Here is a 14,575-nt window from a genome sequence, read left to right as displayed (position 1 = left end):
CGTATCTTGATTTCAGATTTCGCCAGCATCTACCCTGCATTGTTAAGTTTAAGGGTCAGACTATAGGGAACAAACAAGGAAAGTGTTACCCCCCCCCCTCTCTCTCTCTCTCTCTCTCTCACACACACACACACACACACACGCGCAATCTTGTAAATTAAACATGATCATGGCGGTGGAGTATGTATGTGTGTGTATGTGTGTATGTGTGTGTGTGTGTGTGTTTTGTGTGTTTGTCTGTGGCTGTCATGTCTCCAGAAGTGTCCAGAGATTTTGTAGGTGGACATTAACCTTGTCGCACACAGCAACCCTTCAGCAGATAAGTGACTCCACACCAACCCATCAGTGTGCACACATACATCTCTCTCTGTGTGTGTAGCTGTGTCTCTTGACCAGACCTCCTTTCTCTTTTTAAGTCCCCAATCTCTTCTCCTCTCCCACCCACCAATTTATCCTCATTTTCTCTCTCTGTCTGTGTCGGTCTCTCTCACTCCTTGTGTCCCCGCTGCCCTTGAAGAGGGATAAATGACTCCCACCGTTCAGGCACATTACAGAACATCACCACAGGACAAGTGGGCCACTTGGACACCATGTCACCAGTACACACACACACACACACACACACACACACACACACACACACACACACACACACACACACACACACACACACACACACACACACACACAGTGAATACCACGGCATAACCAAATGACCACATAATAGCTCAACAGTATGTTACACATGCTCAGTGGAGCCATATGTGCAGTACAATGCACTTAACTCCTTGCCAATGAACACAATCAATGTGTGAGTGTGAAGAGATGGAGGGAAAAAAACGAACCTATTTCATCAAAATCTAAAACTTCTATGGCAAGAAAATAAAACATCACCATCTTGACTGCCCACTGGCCAGGTAAAGAAACACCAGGGAGCCCCACCATTTAGGTAGCATATGAATATATGAAAGGCGACTGTTTGGAGTAGGTGGACTAGTCACTTACTGTTAAATAAAACTACTAACTGGAATACAGAGAGTGGATTATAATGTTTATGACTGATTACTGAACATGATTTATTTCCCATATTGATAAAAATAGGAATATTCCTTACATCAAAATATGATACGATCCTCTCTGTTAGTTTATCATGATCCCAGACTGTAATGAAGATCATTTCTGAACAAAGCGCTCGCATTAAATGAGCAACTGCTGTCTCTGTGGTGCTTCCTAGAATATGAATAAGTGAATTTATCGCAATAAATGTGTTTCATTGTATTGCCTGGTGTCTGAGCACAAACTGTATGTCCCTCATGGAGGTAAAGGCTATGAAATAAAAGGGCATGCTGTAATTTCCCAGTGCACAACAAAAAGTGTTAGACATGAATAAATAAAGAAACAAACACACAGGCATAAGACAGGGCTGGGATTAGGTCTAGTTCTAGAATAAAACAAACCTGGACTACATTTAATCTGTTTCCAGGAAACTGAGCACCTATTGTGATAAAAGTGTGTAAAGTTTGGCTGTTACATATGCTAATAGAGAGTAACGTGTGTCTGGTAAACTAGGATAAAGACATTCAGAAGGTGCCTTTGCACTAATTTACAATGTGTTAAGTGGCCTATACTGTATACTCAACAGCTAAGCATCAAATTAATTCTTCTCCACTGACACACACAGTAAAATTTGACCATTACATGATAGTTGTGGGGGTCTGGCTGGGTCTTAACTTTAAAGAAGTCTGTTTTCTACAATCTGACAGTGAAAGGTGTGAGGCTTGACAATAACATCTACACATTGCTGTCTTTTTTTTTTTTCCAGTACCTGTCTGCGGTGACAGTGAGAGCTCTTCCTCCCAGTAGACTTCTGGGCCTTCACCATGCTGCCAAGACTGGCCTGTGGCACCACACGTTCACAACCAGCACACACCTGTAACCTGCAACAACACTCCACATGAGCCAAGGAAAGGCTGAGCATAAGAAATTACAGACGCTTCTCATGTCTCATCCTAGCACTGTCTTCATGTTTATTTACATTGATTCACACCTAATAGCCACCTGTTACCTGCAAAAACTAAACTTTTGCTAAGAACTGTTATTAAGTATACATTACATATTGCTGCACTACCGCCTGGTGCATCATTATACTTAAACATTTGAGGAAAAGAGGACAATGCAATGGAAATGCTAACAGATATGTGTTCATTTTCTTACCACTATACTCTTAACTATCACAATGCAATTAAAATACAGTGCTTACCATACATATGTTATCATTTTCTGTTTTTAGACTATTATATTCTGACATCCACAAATAGACCAACCAGATCCTTCTTTATTTAAAAAGATCAAATTAATTAAAGTTGGCAAATAATATTTATCACTAGAATAAACAACAAAAATCGACTTCTGTTGCCAAACTGTACACCCACAACACATTTCAGTGCAGAGATTTCTTGTGAAAGCATGTTTAATGCATTTGAAAACACACAGTCAACATAATGGCTGTGTGTGTTTACTGGCTGTAGAGTGCTTAGAAACTACCAAGCGACAAACAGGATCTAAATATAAAACAGAATTGAATATTTTAAGGTCACAGTAATGGTTTCCCACAATGCTAATTTGGCTGCTCAATTAAACCCATGTTACCTGCAGCATTAGTCTGTATGAGTAACACTACCCCTGTATGCATTTAAAATGAGTACATTGGCATTCCTAACATAGCGTATGCTAATGGTTATATGGTTTCCACAGAGTACCTTACAGTGTCAGGAACACTGTTACTGCATATATATGTGTGGCTCTGCATTATAAAACATTTTATAACAAGTAATTTTATGCAAATAACTACTGCTGTAGTCAACATACATACACTGAACAAAATTATAAACGCAACACTTTTGTTTTTGCCCCCATTCATCGTGAGCTGAACTCAAAGATCTAAGACTTTCTCTATGTACACAAAAGGCCTATTTCTCTCAAATATTGTTCACAAATCTGTCAAAATCTGTGTTAGTGAGCACTCCTCCTTTGCCGAGATAATCCATCCACCTCACAGGTGTGGCATATCAAGATGCTGATCAGACAGTATGGGTATTGCACAGGTGTGCCTTAGGCTGGCCACAATAAAAGGCCACTCGCAAATGTTTGACTTCAGCTCATGATGAATGGGGGCAAAAACAAAAGTGTTGCGTTTATAATTTTGTTCAGTGTATATATACACACACATATATGAAGTACACAAATAAAACTCCACTTATTAAGGTTGACGAGAGCTTCAACTAAAACACGTGTGCTTTATTTCATTATATTTTATTTATATGACAGCATCAATGGTGAAATAACATGTGTTGTTGCATATGTTGCCCTCTAGTGGCGGTCTACGTTAAAACAGCCACATGCACCTGACACCACACTAGTGCTGAATTCCACTGGTTCAAAATATGCATTAGCTGCACTGTGGCATACTGAACAGCCTCATTTGCTTACTAATTTGTTATCCTTTCTCATACCTAATAGCAACAGTCCAGCATTAGCTGTCACCAAGTGTAGCCAAGCAACGGATAACTCTGGACGTCAAAATTAGCGGATAAGCTTTAAATGTTCCATGAGTCAAATGGTGGGCTAATGAGATGGGCTGCAACTGACAGGTGCTTAATGCAGTCTGGGACACTGGTGTCACAGACTTATGGAAAATTGTAACAGGCAGGCAGCAAAACACCAACCAACTGAGCAGAATATGAAAAAGGAAAAGTATTTTTCTCTGAATAAAATCACATCTCTTCTAAGCCTGGGGTCAACATACATTAGTTAATTCTGTGATTTTATGGTAAACTATCCAAAAGTAGTAAATACATGGACTGATAGCTAAAAATAATGCTTGCGCTGTATAACTATGGGGAAGGAAATGGAGAGAAATTTGAAGCCTTTAACACCTACAGAGAAGTTACATGACAGGGAAAGGTAAGTGTGGTGCGGCCCTCAGATGCTTCCATGATACAGCCTGTGTCATCATTACATGCACAGCCATACACAGCTTGGGCAGATTTGTTTTTCCACTGAAACTCCAGCAGAGGGAGACAAAGCTTGGACCGGAAATGTTTTTCCAGTTGAAAAGTTTTGTAGTCTGGTGAGGTCTCCAAAAAGCATGACACTGAGCGACACACACAAGGGGCCACAGAGGGGTTGCCCCAACACAACGTATGTCTTAATACAAAGGGTGTGATTTCGCTATACTGTTTCACTAAGGCATGCACACATATGGAGTTCTGCCTAGTGATTAAAGTAGCTCCGGCAACAAGGAGCAAGTGAGATGATTACAATTCAAAACAACAACTATACAACTTCACGAACTTAATTATCTGCCAGAACAATGTCAACATGAAGCCACTGTGTACATGAAAAGGCAAAGGTCAGATTGCTCTTATGGCCTCGTAATGGGAAATGAAATACTTTGTAGGGTAGCAGCTGTGTAAATCATGTTATCATGCAGGTATGGTCCTTCAGAGGGATCCCTGTGATTAAGAAGAGTTTTTGCATGGAATTAAAAACAAAAAACACTTCTGCACCTGTGTTTTGTAAGCAGTGAATCAGGACCAAACCATGGGTCACACATCTGTTTCAGTAAAGTCACTTGAAGGACTAGACATTGCTTAAAGTTGAATGGGAAGAAGACATGGTTACTACATTTAAATCCCGAGTTTTCAATACACACTCTAATGACTGGATCTGACGGTTGTAGTCAGAGTTCAACATGATATTTAGTCATGAGGTAGATCATTATACTTCATGGTCGACAGTTACTACTGACAACATTGAGAATTTACAACTACATACAAAATGCATTATGTCTATCAAGTTGAAACAGCAATATTTATGCCTAATAATATTAGCAGTGATGTTCAGGAACGCAGATTTTTTAAAATCTTGGATGAATATGAAAACACACAGGCATATGTAGACCACTGTCAAATACACTATTAGCTGTTTCCCATGGGTGACTAGCTCTAACTACAGATCATAAGATTTTCCCAGATTGCAGTCAGAAAACAGACAGACTCCATGGTGATGTGTCTGACCTGTGCACACTGTTTAGAGGTGTCAGGGTTACAATCAGACTTTAAACAGCTTTTCCAGACTTCCAAACCTCTGTAACAACCATGCATTATCTTTCAAATTCAGGCCGGACACATGAAACAATCTGCGTCTAGTAGTGGGGATGGACCAATTAATTAAGAACTGTGCGATATCAGGACAGGAGAGGCTACCTGCAGTGGTGTAGCTGTTACATAACAGATAAACACAACTGGAGTTGAGGCTCATTTGAAGGGAGTAGACAGGGGAATGTCAGTCTGTCAGGAGTGGAATGCAGTACCAGTCCCAAACAAATGTGGGTAATGAAAGTTGCTGTTAACGTGTATCACACTACATTAATTTAGTAGATATTCTGTGCTAATTTGGCTGCTATACACTGTGTATCCTACACAGGCTTCAGCAGGAGCCGACACCTCGCACTACAAACAGTGCACAGTTGCATCAAATTATGTGTACATGGTGAAAGCGTGGGAGATATGCTATAGGTGGACTATGATTTGGGGACTTCATTACTGAACCATTTCTGAGCACAGGTTTGCCTTGTTGAGGTTTAACTGTAATGAAGACACAATTAATTTCAAACAGAGCTATTAGATAGAAAATTATTTATATTCTAGCAAAATTTAGAGGCATATTAATGCATTATGCACCTTTCCAGGTTCTATTTATATCAGGGAGGGAGATTAACACTAGCCATTAACTATAATAGGAATGCTGCTCTATTATGTGTTAGCTTGTTAGCTATCTGTAGCCTCTGATGACCTGTTGAGGGTCAGCATTTCCCCCCATGCATTCTGGGAAACTCTCAAGCACCCTGTCAACCTGAAGACAAGTAAGCAGGTACAGAAAAAATATATAGGATACCTGCTTACTCCTATTCAGCTTGACATCTGTGCATTAGGGAGCATCACGGTAAAACTGAGCTTTTACAGAATGGGCCTCGTGCAAGAACATATTCCTATTCCTGTTCATTCACCAAATGAGCCATAGTAGGGATGGGAATTGATAAGATTCTAATGATACCAATAACATTATCAATTCTGCTTATTGGACATGTTTCGCTTACAGATTCCTGATCAATTTTCTGTGCGGAAAAAACACGGAATACCATGTAGAAAAAGAGTAGAGTTATAGTAGTTTTAAGTTTTCTCTCAACTGGAACTTTTCTTTTCATGTCCCCAGCCATAAGTTGTTCATTTCAGCCTGATGATTGTCACCTTTTCATGAGTAGATGTGTGTTGTGAGATTTGATCATTAACATTAGCAACAAAAATATTACTAAAGAGTCACTAACAACAACTAACTAACAGTAAGAAGACCTTTCACACTGCTGAGCTTCAAGTCCGGCTGTCAGAAACCACTTTGTTTTTCAGAACACTTCCTATTTACTGTAATTAGAAATAATGAATACTAAAGCAAAACAATGTGTCATTAGAGCAGCGCTATACAGACATAAAGAGGGAATTGTTCAGGCTACAAGAAGTTTTGTTAACAGCTTTCTAAAGCATAATGGTCCATGAATAATATGAAAGGTGGCATGTGACAATCACAGAGATATTAGATGAAATAATATTATAGCAAACAGCAGGTAATTTACACTGTCGGGTGCAACAGAGGATGATACTGGAGGGAATGTTCCTCAACTTGTGCAATGTTTTTATAAGCTGCTCTGCCAAAATATGGCACTAAAAAAAAATATTACATCTAAAAAGTGAGTAAATTGGAAAGCTGCAGTGATGATATAAAGAATAGGATATTAGTTTCGGACATGTTGTACAAGCCTGTACTTGACTTGTACGACGGGTCTGGATCACTGGAATTTTGTTCATATCTAAAAGAAAACTGGTGAATGTCACAAATTCTCTCAAATCACTTGTATGTGCCATTTAAGAACACAGCTGTTTATACAAGTGGTTCTTGCACTGGTTCTCAGAAACAAACACTAATTCACTGCCTTCATTCACATCTACAGTACCATTTTATATGGTAATCAACAGATCGGTTTGTCTTGGGATTCTGAGCCTCATTTGAGTGTGCCATGGCACCAAGAAGAAGGTTGCGCATCCCAACTGAAGACCGGCAGCAGCTTAATTACTTTGTTGAGGAGTGTTTCATAAATACCTGACAGGCAGCCGTCTGCCGAGCTGACCGAGGCTTAAAAGGCCCAGTGTGGACAACCGTCCGAGAGCGTATACAACACTCTCTCCACTCACTTCTGAAGAGGCTTTATGTACTACAAAAAGGTCTAAAACAAACACATCCCGTCACACACGTGCCAATAACACTTGCACACACAAACACGAGGGACTCTCCCGTTTCCGTGGCAACAGACGTGGTTGTGAAGCAGTGACTCCTGTTCTGACTCAGGTAATGAGAGTAAAAAATGTCCTGGGCTCAAAGTGGTTGTTGGCAGCCATGGTCCAGAATCCCAATTGTAATGTTGACAGATATGTTTTATTCTATTTCTTTGAAAATGTCAAACTATTCTGTATTAGAGTTAAAGTTAAACTTACTATTGTTGTGGTGGTAAATCTTTGGAAAAGAGTGTTCATTGGTGTCCCGACCTTTCATTTTAAGAAACAGCACATCCCATGATGTGCTGTGGAAATGTGAGAAATAAAATGATTGCCTGCACTACACAAACTGAAAGACTAATTTAAAAAGATCAATGAGGGGAAAAAAACTGATTTGAAAACAGCGTTTTCTTCCTTCCTCCTTAGAGCAGTACTTGATAAACAACTGTTGATGATCTGGGTAATGCTGGAAAAAAAAGGCTAATACTGCAGAAAAAGATAAATAATATGAGCCTCTGTTGCCAAATGAATGGGCAAGATGTGACCGTAATGCCTGAGGTTCTTCTGAGACTGACAATCCTAAGAACTTATCACTTTTTGGCTAAGAAATTGGACATAAACTCCTCCTCTGCTATACAGTTATAACCCTGAACAAATCCACCACTACCTTGTAACTGACACATCTTCAGGACTCACTCCATCAGTAGCCATCTAACATAATCTATAATTTGTAAAGTATGTAAAACTTCAATGGTCCTGACACATTTAAAACTTTATTTTCACACACTAACCTTTGCTGCAGCCTTTGCATAATATTACACAAATACACCTCATGATATCTTCTCCAACGTTACATACTTTACAAGCAAATATGTTCCATCTCCAGTGATAATCCATAGTGAATTTTGTTTATACCAGCCAGAAATCAATTTGTCAAAGCATTTCCCTTTTGGGAACATCTCTTATTTTAGGAGGAAAATCCTCATTTGGCCTCACAGAAGCAACAAAGGAGGTAAATCCATGTCAGAAGAGCAGAACTTTCTCTTCTGTGATGCCTAAGCTTCTCTGATTTCTACACGATAAAGAAACTTCAGCCTGTCATAATTTATCATGTAAGAGCGTGCACGTATATAATGTATGTTATGTATGTGTTTAACTGTGTGTGTGTGGTTCTAGAGCCATCAGATGTTTGCCTGCAACTACCACTGCCTTCTCTTATTTCCGATGGCTGTGTGGAGGCGGTCTGACAGGACTTCCTCCTAATGGAGGGACTCCACACTAACTGACATGATGCTGACTGCTGGCAGACACCAGAAATACAACCTGACCACAAAATAGGATGGGAACTATGATGTGGCCTACTGACAGAGTTCCCCTGTGCTTGTCTAATCTTACTGCCAGTGGCTGTAATGTCCTGTGTGACAACATTAATGAACATGTGCCCATAAACATGTGATGCTTCATTCGGAAAACTCCCAACATAAATCACTTCGGCCAACCATTCCCTGCACAGATTTAGTTGCAAATGGGGAAATACCTGAGAGGGGCACAGACACACACGGACAAAGTACACACATATGCATAGTTGTGTCCACACATACGCTCATATATTACCAAATTAAAGAAATATTGCCTCCCAGATAGCGAATTTCAGTTTCACTCCAGATTTCATCGCTCAACAAAGTTAACTAGACTTAAATTTAAGGGGCCTGTAATGAGCTCCACTTGTTTTTCTGTGATAACTTTCATCACCCAATCAAACCAGAACACACTTGGTGGCAGGACAGCGGGTACCAAACGGTTGGATTTGGCTAAATTTGCCACTGGATTTTCAAACAGCAGATATGAACGGAAATTCGGCGCAGTACATTGTGTGGTCCAGAATCAAAGCAGGCACACAGCACGAGCAACATAAAGAGATGCAGCAGCAGAGTGTGGAAAACGAACGTGGACACAGATTTAAATAAATATAGCCATGGGAGGTGCATAATGGGCATTTTCAGTCCAGGTGTGGATATGCACAGCCTATGATCTTTGAGATCAAGTCTCTAAAAATCACACATAAGTATATATTTAAACACTGCATATGGTGATTTTAACATGAAATGGCAAAGCAAAAAAAAAGCACCAATTCCAGGGATATCCAAAAAGCACTACTAAAAAGATCTTCTCCAACTTACTGGTGCATGTCTGTCACAATGGGCAGAAAGTAGTTGTTGACAGGTTGAGCTGTGCTGGAAACTCACAGCGTTCACCTTCACCACTGACACAGCAAGACAACTGTTTAGGTTAGACTGGTGTACTTACTATCTGATTTGTGGGCTCTCAAAATATCTGACTGCAGCTTCCTGGCTTGCAGGTATCAGGACTAACTGTAGAACTACTGCAGCTGAACTTACTTACCGACTGGCTGCCTGACTGGATATCATAACGTCTGTCGCTCTGTTTGCCTGACTGACAGGTTACAAGTTTATGGGTTTGCTCAGTGACTTAACTTGCACATTAGTTTGATGAGGTGACTAAGTGAGTGGACGCAGCACTACATCATTAAACTGACTGAATCATACAGTGACATCACTGAACTGTTGCCCTCAACAAACATCCACGCTGGTAGAAAACCAATGATACCTAGAAAACTTTATCAGGGAAGACAGGCAGGCAGTTTTGGCTGCTGTTCTAATAAGGGAAGACTAATCTCAGGTTGCTATAAACCCAAATCTCGTGAGATGATGGAAGGCCAGCTGAGACAGTCAAAATGCTGGGAAATGGGATGAATGCAAACAATATATAACATGTGGAACAACAAACATAAAAGTATTATGAATATGCGGGGCAATTCTGCCAACTTCAGGCTAATCTTTCTTTCCATTTTATTTTAGTTCCATATAACCCACTTTGTTATCTACACTCATGTCCTAGTTATCTGTTCATATTCCTCTTCAAGGTTAGACTGGCCATCTTTACTACTCATGTACTGTGTTATAGACTTTAGACGGGGTGATATTGATGGGCCTAATCTGAGCTGATTAATTAACTTTACAACAAATGTACAGTAGAACCATCTCTATATCTGAACTTAGACAGGTTATTGATCAATATGCAATGCAAAGTAAGTTTGCAGTCAATTGATCATGTACAGCCACATGCAGATTCAAAGTTGCACGAATGAACCTGGAACCTTAAATTATCGCAGATAAAAATAGTTCATAGTGGCAGGGCTGCCTGACTCAGGCCTTCTGAGGTGAATCTCTACCTTAGGGACCATCTTTCCGGGGTGCAGGTAGCAATCTCTAGTTCTTGACTTGCCCCTGTAACAATACTTGATATGCTACCTGACTGCATCTGTGCCCTTTTAAATAGAGCACAGGAAGTGGACAGTGTGATCTACATTTAAACAAACTACATGCAACTTATAGCTTAAGATTAAGCCCCATAAAACAGATTTAGACAAGATCAGACAATATTACTAATTTAATCAATTTGCACAAACAAATGCTATATATTTGCACTATTGTAATTGTTTAACATATTGTAATATTCCCATATTGCTGCAGTTTAACATATGATAATATTTAGATATATTATCTTCAAGTTTCCTTCTATATTTTAACGCTGATCACATTAGATCCTATCATTAGATGTTATGTTATGGTATCAGCATGTTACCAATCAACCGGTATAACTGATACAATAAGTACATCTTTCCCACGCAGCATAAGCTCCTATGAAAGATTTCCACGCTGACTAAATCTACACTTCCTAGTTTGACAATTTCAGGACTTTCTGCCTCGTGAATAAGTTCTCTGAGCTCTGGTGGATGAAACCATGCGCAGTGCCCAAAAGCGCAACAGCAACAAATAAAACATTCCTGGATAAAAACGCCCTGCTCATCTCCATACCAGAAACGCGTGGCGCGCTATGGATGTAACGAAATCGACGCGGGTGTGTATCCAGTGTCCGAATCACCATCCAGCTTTATTCTCTGCGCTGTTAATAAAGGTTATACGGTCATATCATCACGATCCAGTGGAAAGACATTTATCCACACATGAGCGACTCCACAATAGCCACATGCACCGAGCACCATGAGGGAAGGACCGGACGGATATACTCCTCTCTGGCTGGCCTGTCGAGCCCTAAAGCAGTCTTAACCAGTGTGTGTACGCATCCACTTACGCATCCCAGGCAGGGCGAAGGAAACCTAACCATCCCGAATAAACGGCGCGATCTTCCGTGTTGATACACAATCCCAAGTCGGTGCACTACTGGAGAGTGGAAGCGCACGGCGTTTGTTGCCGCCCGGGTCCGTGTCGATTGGTTCCCTTTCAGCTGGGGCAGCGTCAGCACACACACACACACACACACACACACAGTCTCCATTTGCAACTCCATCGCCCCCCATGGGCGTGCGAGGCCGCGGGCTGTGACGCAAATGGCACTGGGTGATTTGCAAATGACATATCTTCCTCAAACAGTGTCGTCGCCACAGGGACTGGTCCAATTCTCCAGATATTACACACAGAAATATCCATCCGATGGTGGGTGACGAGTAAATAAAGGCGGATGAGCAGTTCGCTCTACGGGGATGCGGTTGCATAACTCAGGAAACTTAATAAAAATGTGCACGGAGCGAGCGATGTGCAGTCTCCGTGACTGATGTTTTGTCGTTGTTTCGAGTTGATCGTGATGGCCTGTACCACAACAGTCCGCACACGATCAGTCCTCGACTTTTGGTCACAGGAGGAACCAAGCAGAGCGTATACACAGGGAACCGAGTGGCCTCGCTATGGTGGATGTGTGGTGGCCAGTGCTAGGACGCATGCACGTAGCTGACGGGGAAAGACAGGACAGCCGGAGTGGGACTTAGGACCGCATTCACAGGCCATAAAGGGCCCGCATGAATACTATTGTGCTCTTTTATCCAAGAGTCCCCCAACTATTTACAAAAGGTTGGCCAACACACACAAAAAATATCGCGGCGAAATGGTGGCGGCGGTTACAGCAGCTGCCACTGTGCTCTGCGCAAAGCAGCAGCACAATCATTGCGCAGCGCCGGACTTCCCCAGTTTTGTGCAAACTATGTGATTCGTCCAAAAGACTTTTATTTTTTATCTCATTCAGGCAGTCCTCGTCTGGCGAGCGGCGAACCAGAGCGCAGGGCAGTCGCCGTTCTCATGGCACGATTTGCATCGCCCCCATTATCCCCGAAAATCTCTTTTTACACGGTTATATTGTCAGCCTAAAAACGCCACTATTTTGAGCAACAAAGGGGCAGCTTGACTTGATCAAAGGGAAAGCCAAGTACAAAATGCACCTTTCAAGCCGTAAAAGAGAGGCCCCTCATAACGATTGCAGCATGGCAGGGGAGTGCGGCGTAAAAACGAGCTAACCCGAATAAAATACACACAAAGGCAAGGTGCAGTACTCCCATAAATACGTCCATCACCACCCTGGTAATAACACTAAACCATCCTCGGGCATTTGGATTAGCCTAGAGCCGGCGAGGATGTCATTATTATGAATGTAAAACGCTGCGTTTTGCGGCTCCGTGCCACCTTTTCCAAGAAGCAGCTTGGCGCACAGGACCGGTGACCCTTCCATCTTTGCGCGTCCTTCTACCGAGCGAAATCACGAACTATCTCGTATTTTGACGATTTACTATTGAATAAAACACATTGCGGTAGGTGATTTCCTCTTTGAGGAGCGAAACGCTACGTGTGAAGGCTGCTACAACACTCTGAAACTATTCCTCTCCCCGCCGCGGCCAGGCAGAAACAAGAGGGCGATGACGCCATTTTCTGCAAAAACAACCATGCTCGGGAAGCCAAAGCGAAGGAGGTTTAACCCGCTCCGCAGCCCTCCAATCCTCCTGAAACGCATTAAAAACAAATACCTACCTTGTATTTGGTGGATGGGTGGTGTGATAGTGTGTTTTGAAGAGGTAAAACTGCGCGGCTGTGGCTACTTCTCGTCCGGAGATTGTTTATTTCGCCTCCCAGCGTCCCCGGCTCACTCTGAACAAGTTCGTCTGCGAGCCGCTGTCTTTGTGCACCCAGAGGAGCCTCTCAGCATTAAACCAGCCTCTGCGCAAAGGTGCACCCTCTACGTCCAATTTCAGCTGGAAATGCCGGCACTTTTAGGGCGACATTGTGATAAAAATGAACGCCTTGACCTGTTTTAATTAATAAAAGTTGTATAATTTCCCACCTTTTAACCAGAGGCCACGGTTGTAGCGCCGATTTGTCCCCCAAAACGCGCAACCCTTTTTGAGGACACACAGCTCTCCACAAGACTCCACGACTCAAACGCAAAGTAAAGAAGGAGTGGACACACCCTCCCCAAAAAACTGAAGACTTCAAATAAAACTTTAAAATACTTTATACAGCACCAGTTAAATAAAACACATACACATTCAGCAGAGTCACAATTAGAGGACTGAACTAAGCGATGTGTGGCCAAAATTAACTTCCATTATATGTGTTACACAGTCCGGGGGGGTGGGGGGTGGGCCCCCCCACAAGTACAGCATATTTGGTTAAAAAATCTTAAAGTTTAAATGTTTAGATATAATCATTAAAACATATCATATTTAATAGTTGAATGGTTGTTCAGTGACTTCCTGCACTGTGCAAATGAGTATGTGGGAATGTGTGTTAATGAACTGTGGTTCAATTGGATGGAGAAACCCTCCTAGGACCCCCCCCACCCACACACACACACACCTTTTAACACAACACTGGCACTTACTGATGATAAATTCATCAAGTCACAGAGCTGATTCAAGTGGTTTCAGTCTAATTTACAAACCCCCCCCCCCCCATAAGAGCCAATACAAGAGTCAATCAATAATTGACATATCATTTATTATTAGTGTTTGTTTCAGGGTTTATGTTGTTAAGGTTCACGGTATCACACAGCTACAGCTACACAGACGCCTTCAAAAACATATTTAAATGTTTTATATTGTTTGCCGAGGTGGTGATAAAATAATTAACAACAATACATCATTTTACTGACTTAGCCATTATGCTAAAAGTAGCTAACGCCATTTTTTCTGCAACACGAGCAAGTTAGCTAGCCTTAAATTCATAATTATGTCCAATAACTATCTGGAGCTTATTGCTTTCCACTCACAGTAACTTTCCCTCCGTTCAACCTGCTTATAAAAACCAACATATGACAACAAA

At 41.5% G+C, this 14,575-nt stretch overlaps 1 protein-coding gene across 5 annotated transcripts in view; it reads right to left on the bottom strand.

The window, feature by feature from the left end:
* The window catches only part of znf800b (zinc finger protein 800b), a 43,904-nt gene extending 30,237 nt beyond the window's left edge, over positions 1-13,667 (bottom strand). Inside the window, exons 1-2 of one of the 5 annotated variants that reach the window (XM_051393035.1) lie at positions 13,596-13,667; positions 1,827-1,937 (exon numbers count right to left, since the gene is read on the bottom strand). In XM_051393035.1, coding sequence (XP_051248995.1) covers positions 1,827-1,882 — 56 coding nt within the window. In that variant the 5' untranslated portion in view covers positions 1,883-1,937; positions 13,596-13,667. Of the gene's footprint in view, positions 1-1,825; positions 1,938-11,564; positions 11,757-13,285; positions 13,542-13,595 lie in introns of those variants that run through there. The other 4 variants (XM_051393036.1, XM_051393033.1, XM_051393034.1 and 1 more) reach the window with 4 other exon arrangements.
* Positions 13,668-14,575: the final 908 nt, after the last annotated feature.

Source organism: Dicentrarchus labrax, unplaced genomic scaffold (genome assembly GCF_905237075.1).
Source record: "Dicentrarchus labrax unplaced genomic scaffold, dlabrax2021, whole genome shotgun sequence".
NCBI lineage: Eukaryota > Metazoa > Chordata > Actinopteri > Moronidae > Dicentrarchus > Dicentrarchus labrax.
Note: the sequence above shows the minus strand (reverse complement) of the source record. Positions and strands in the feature narration are given on the sequence as shown.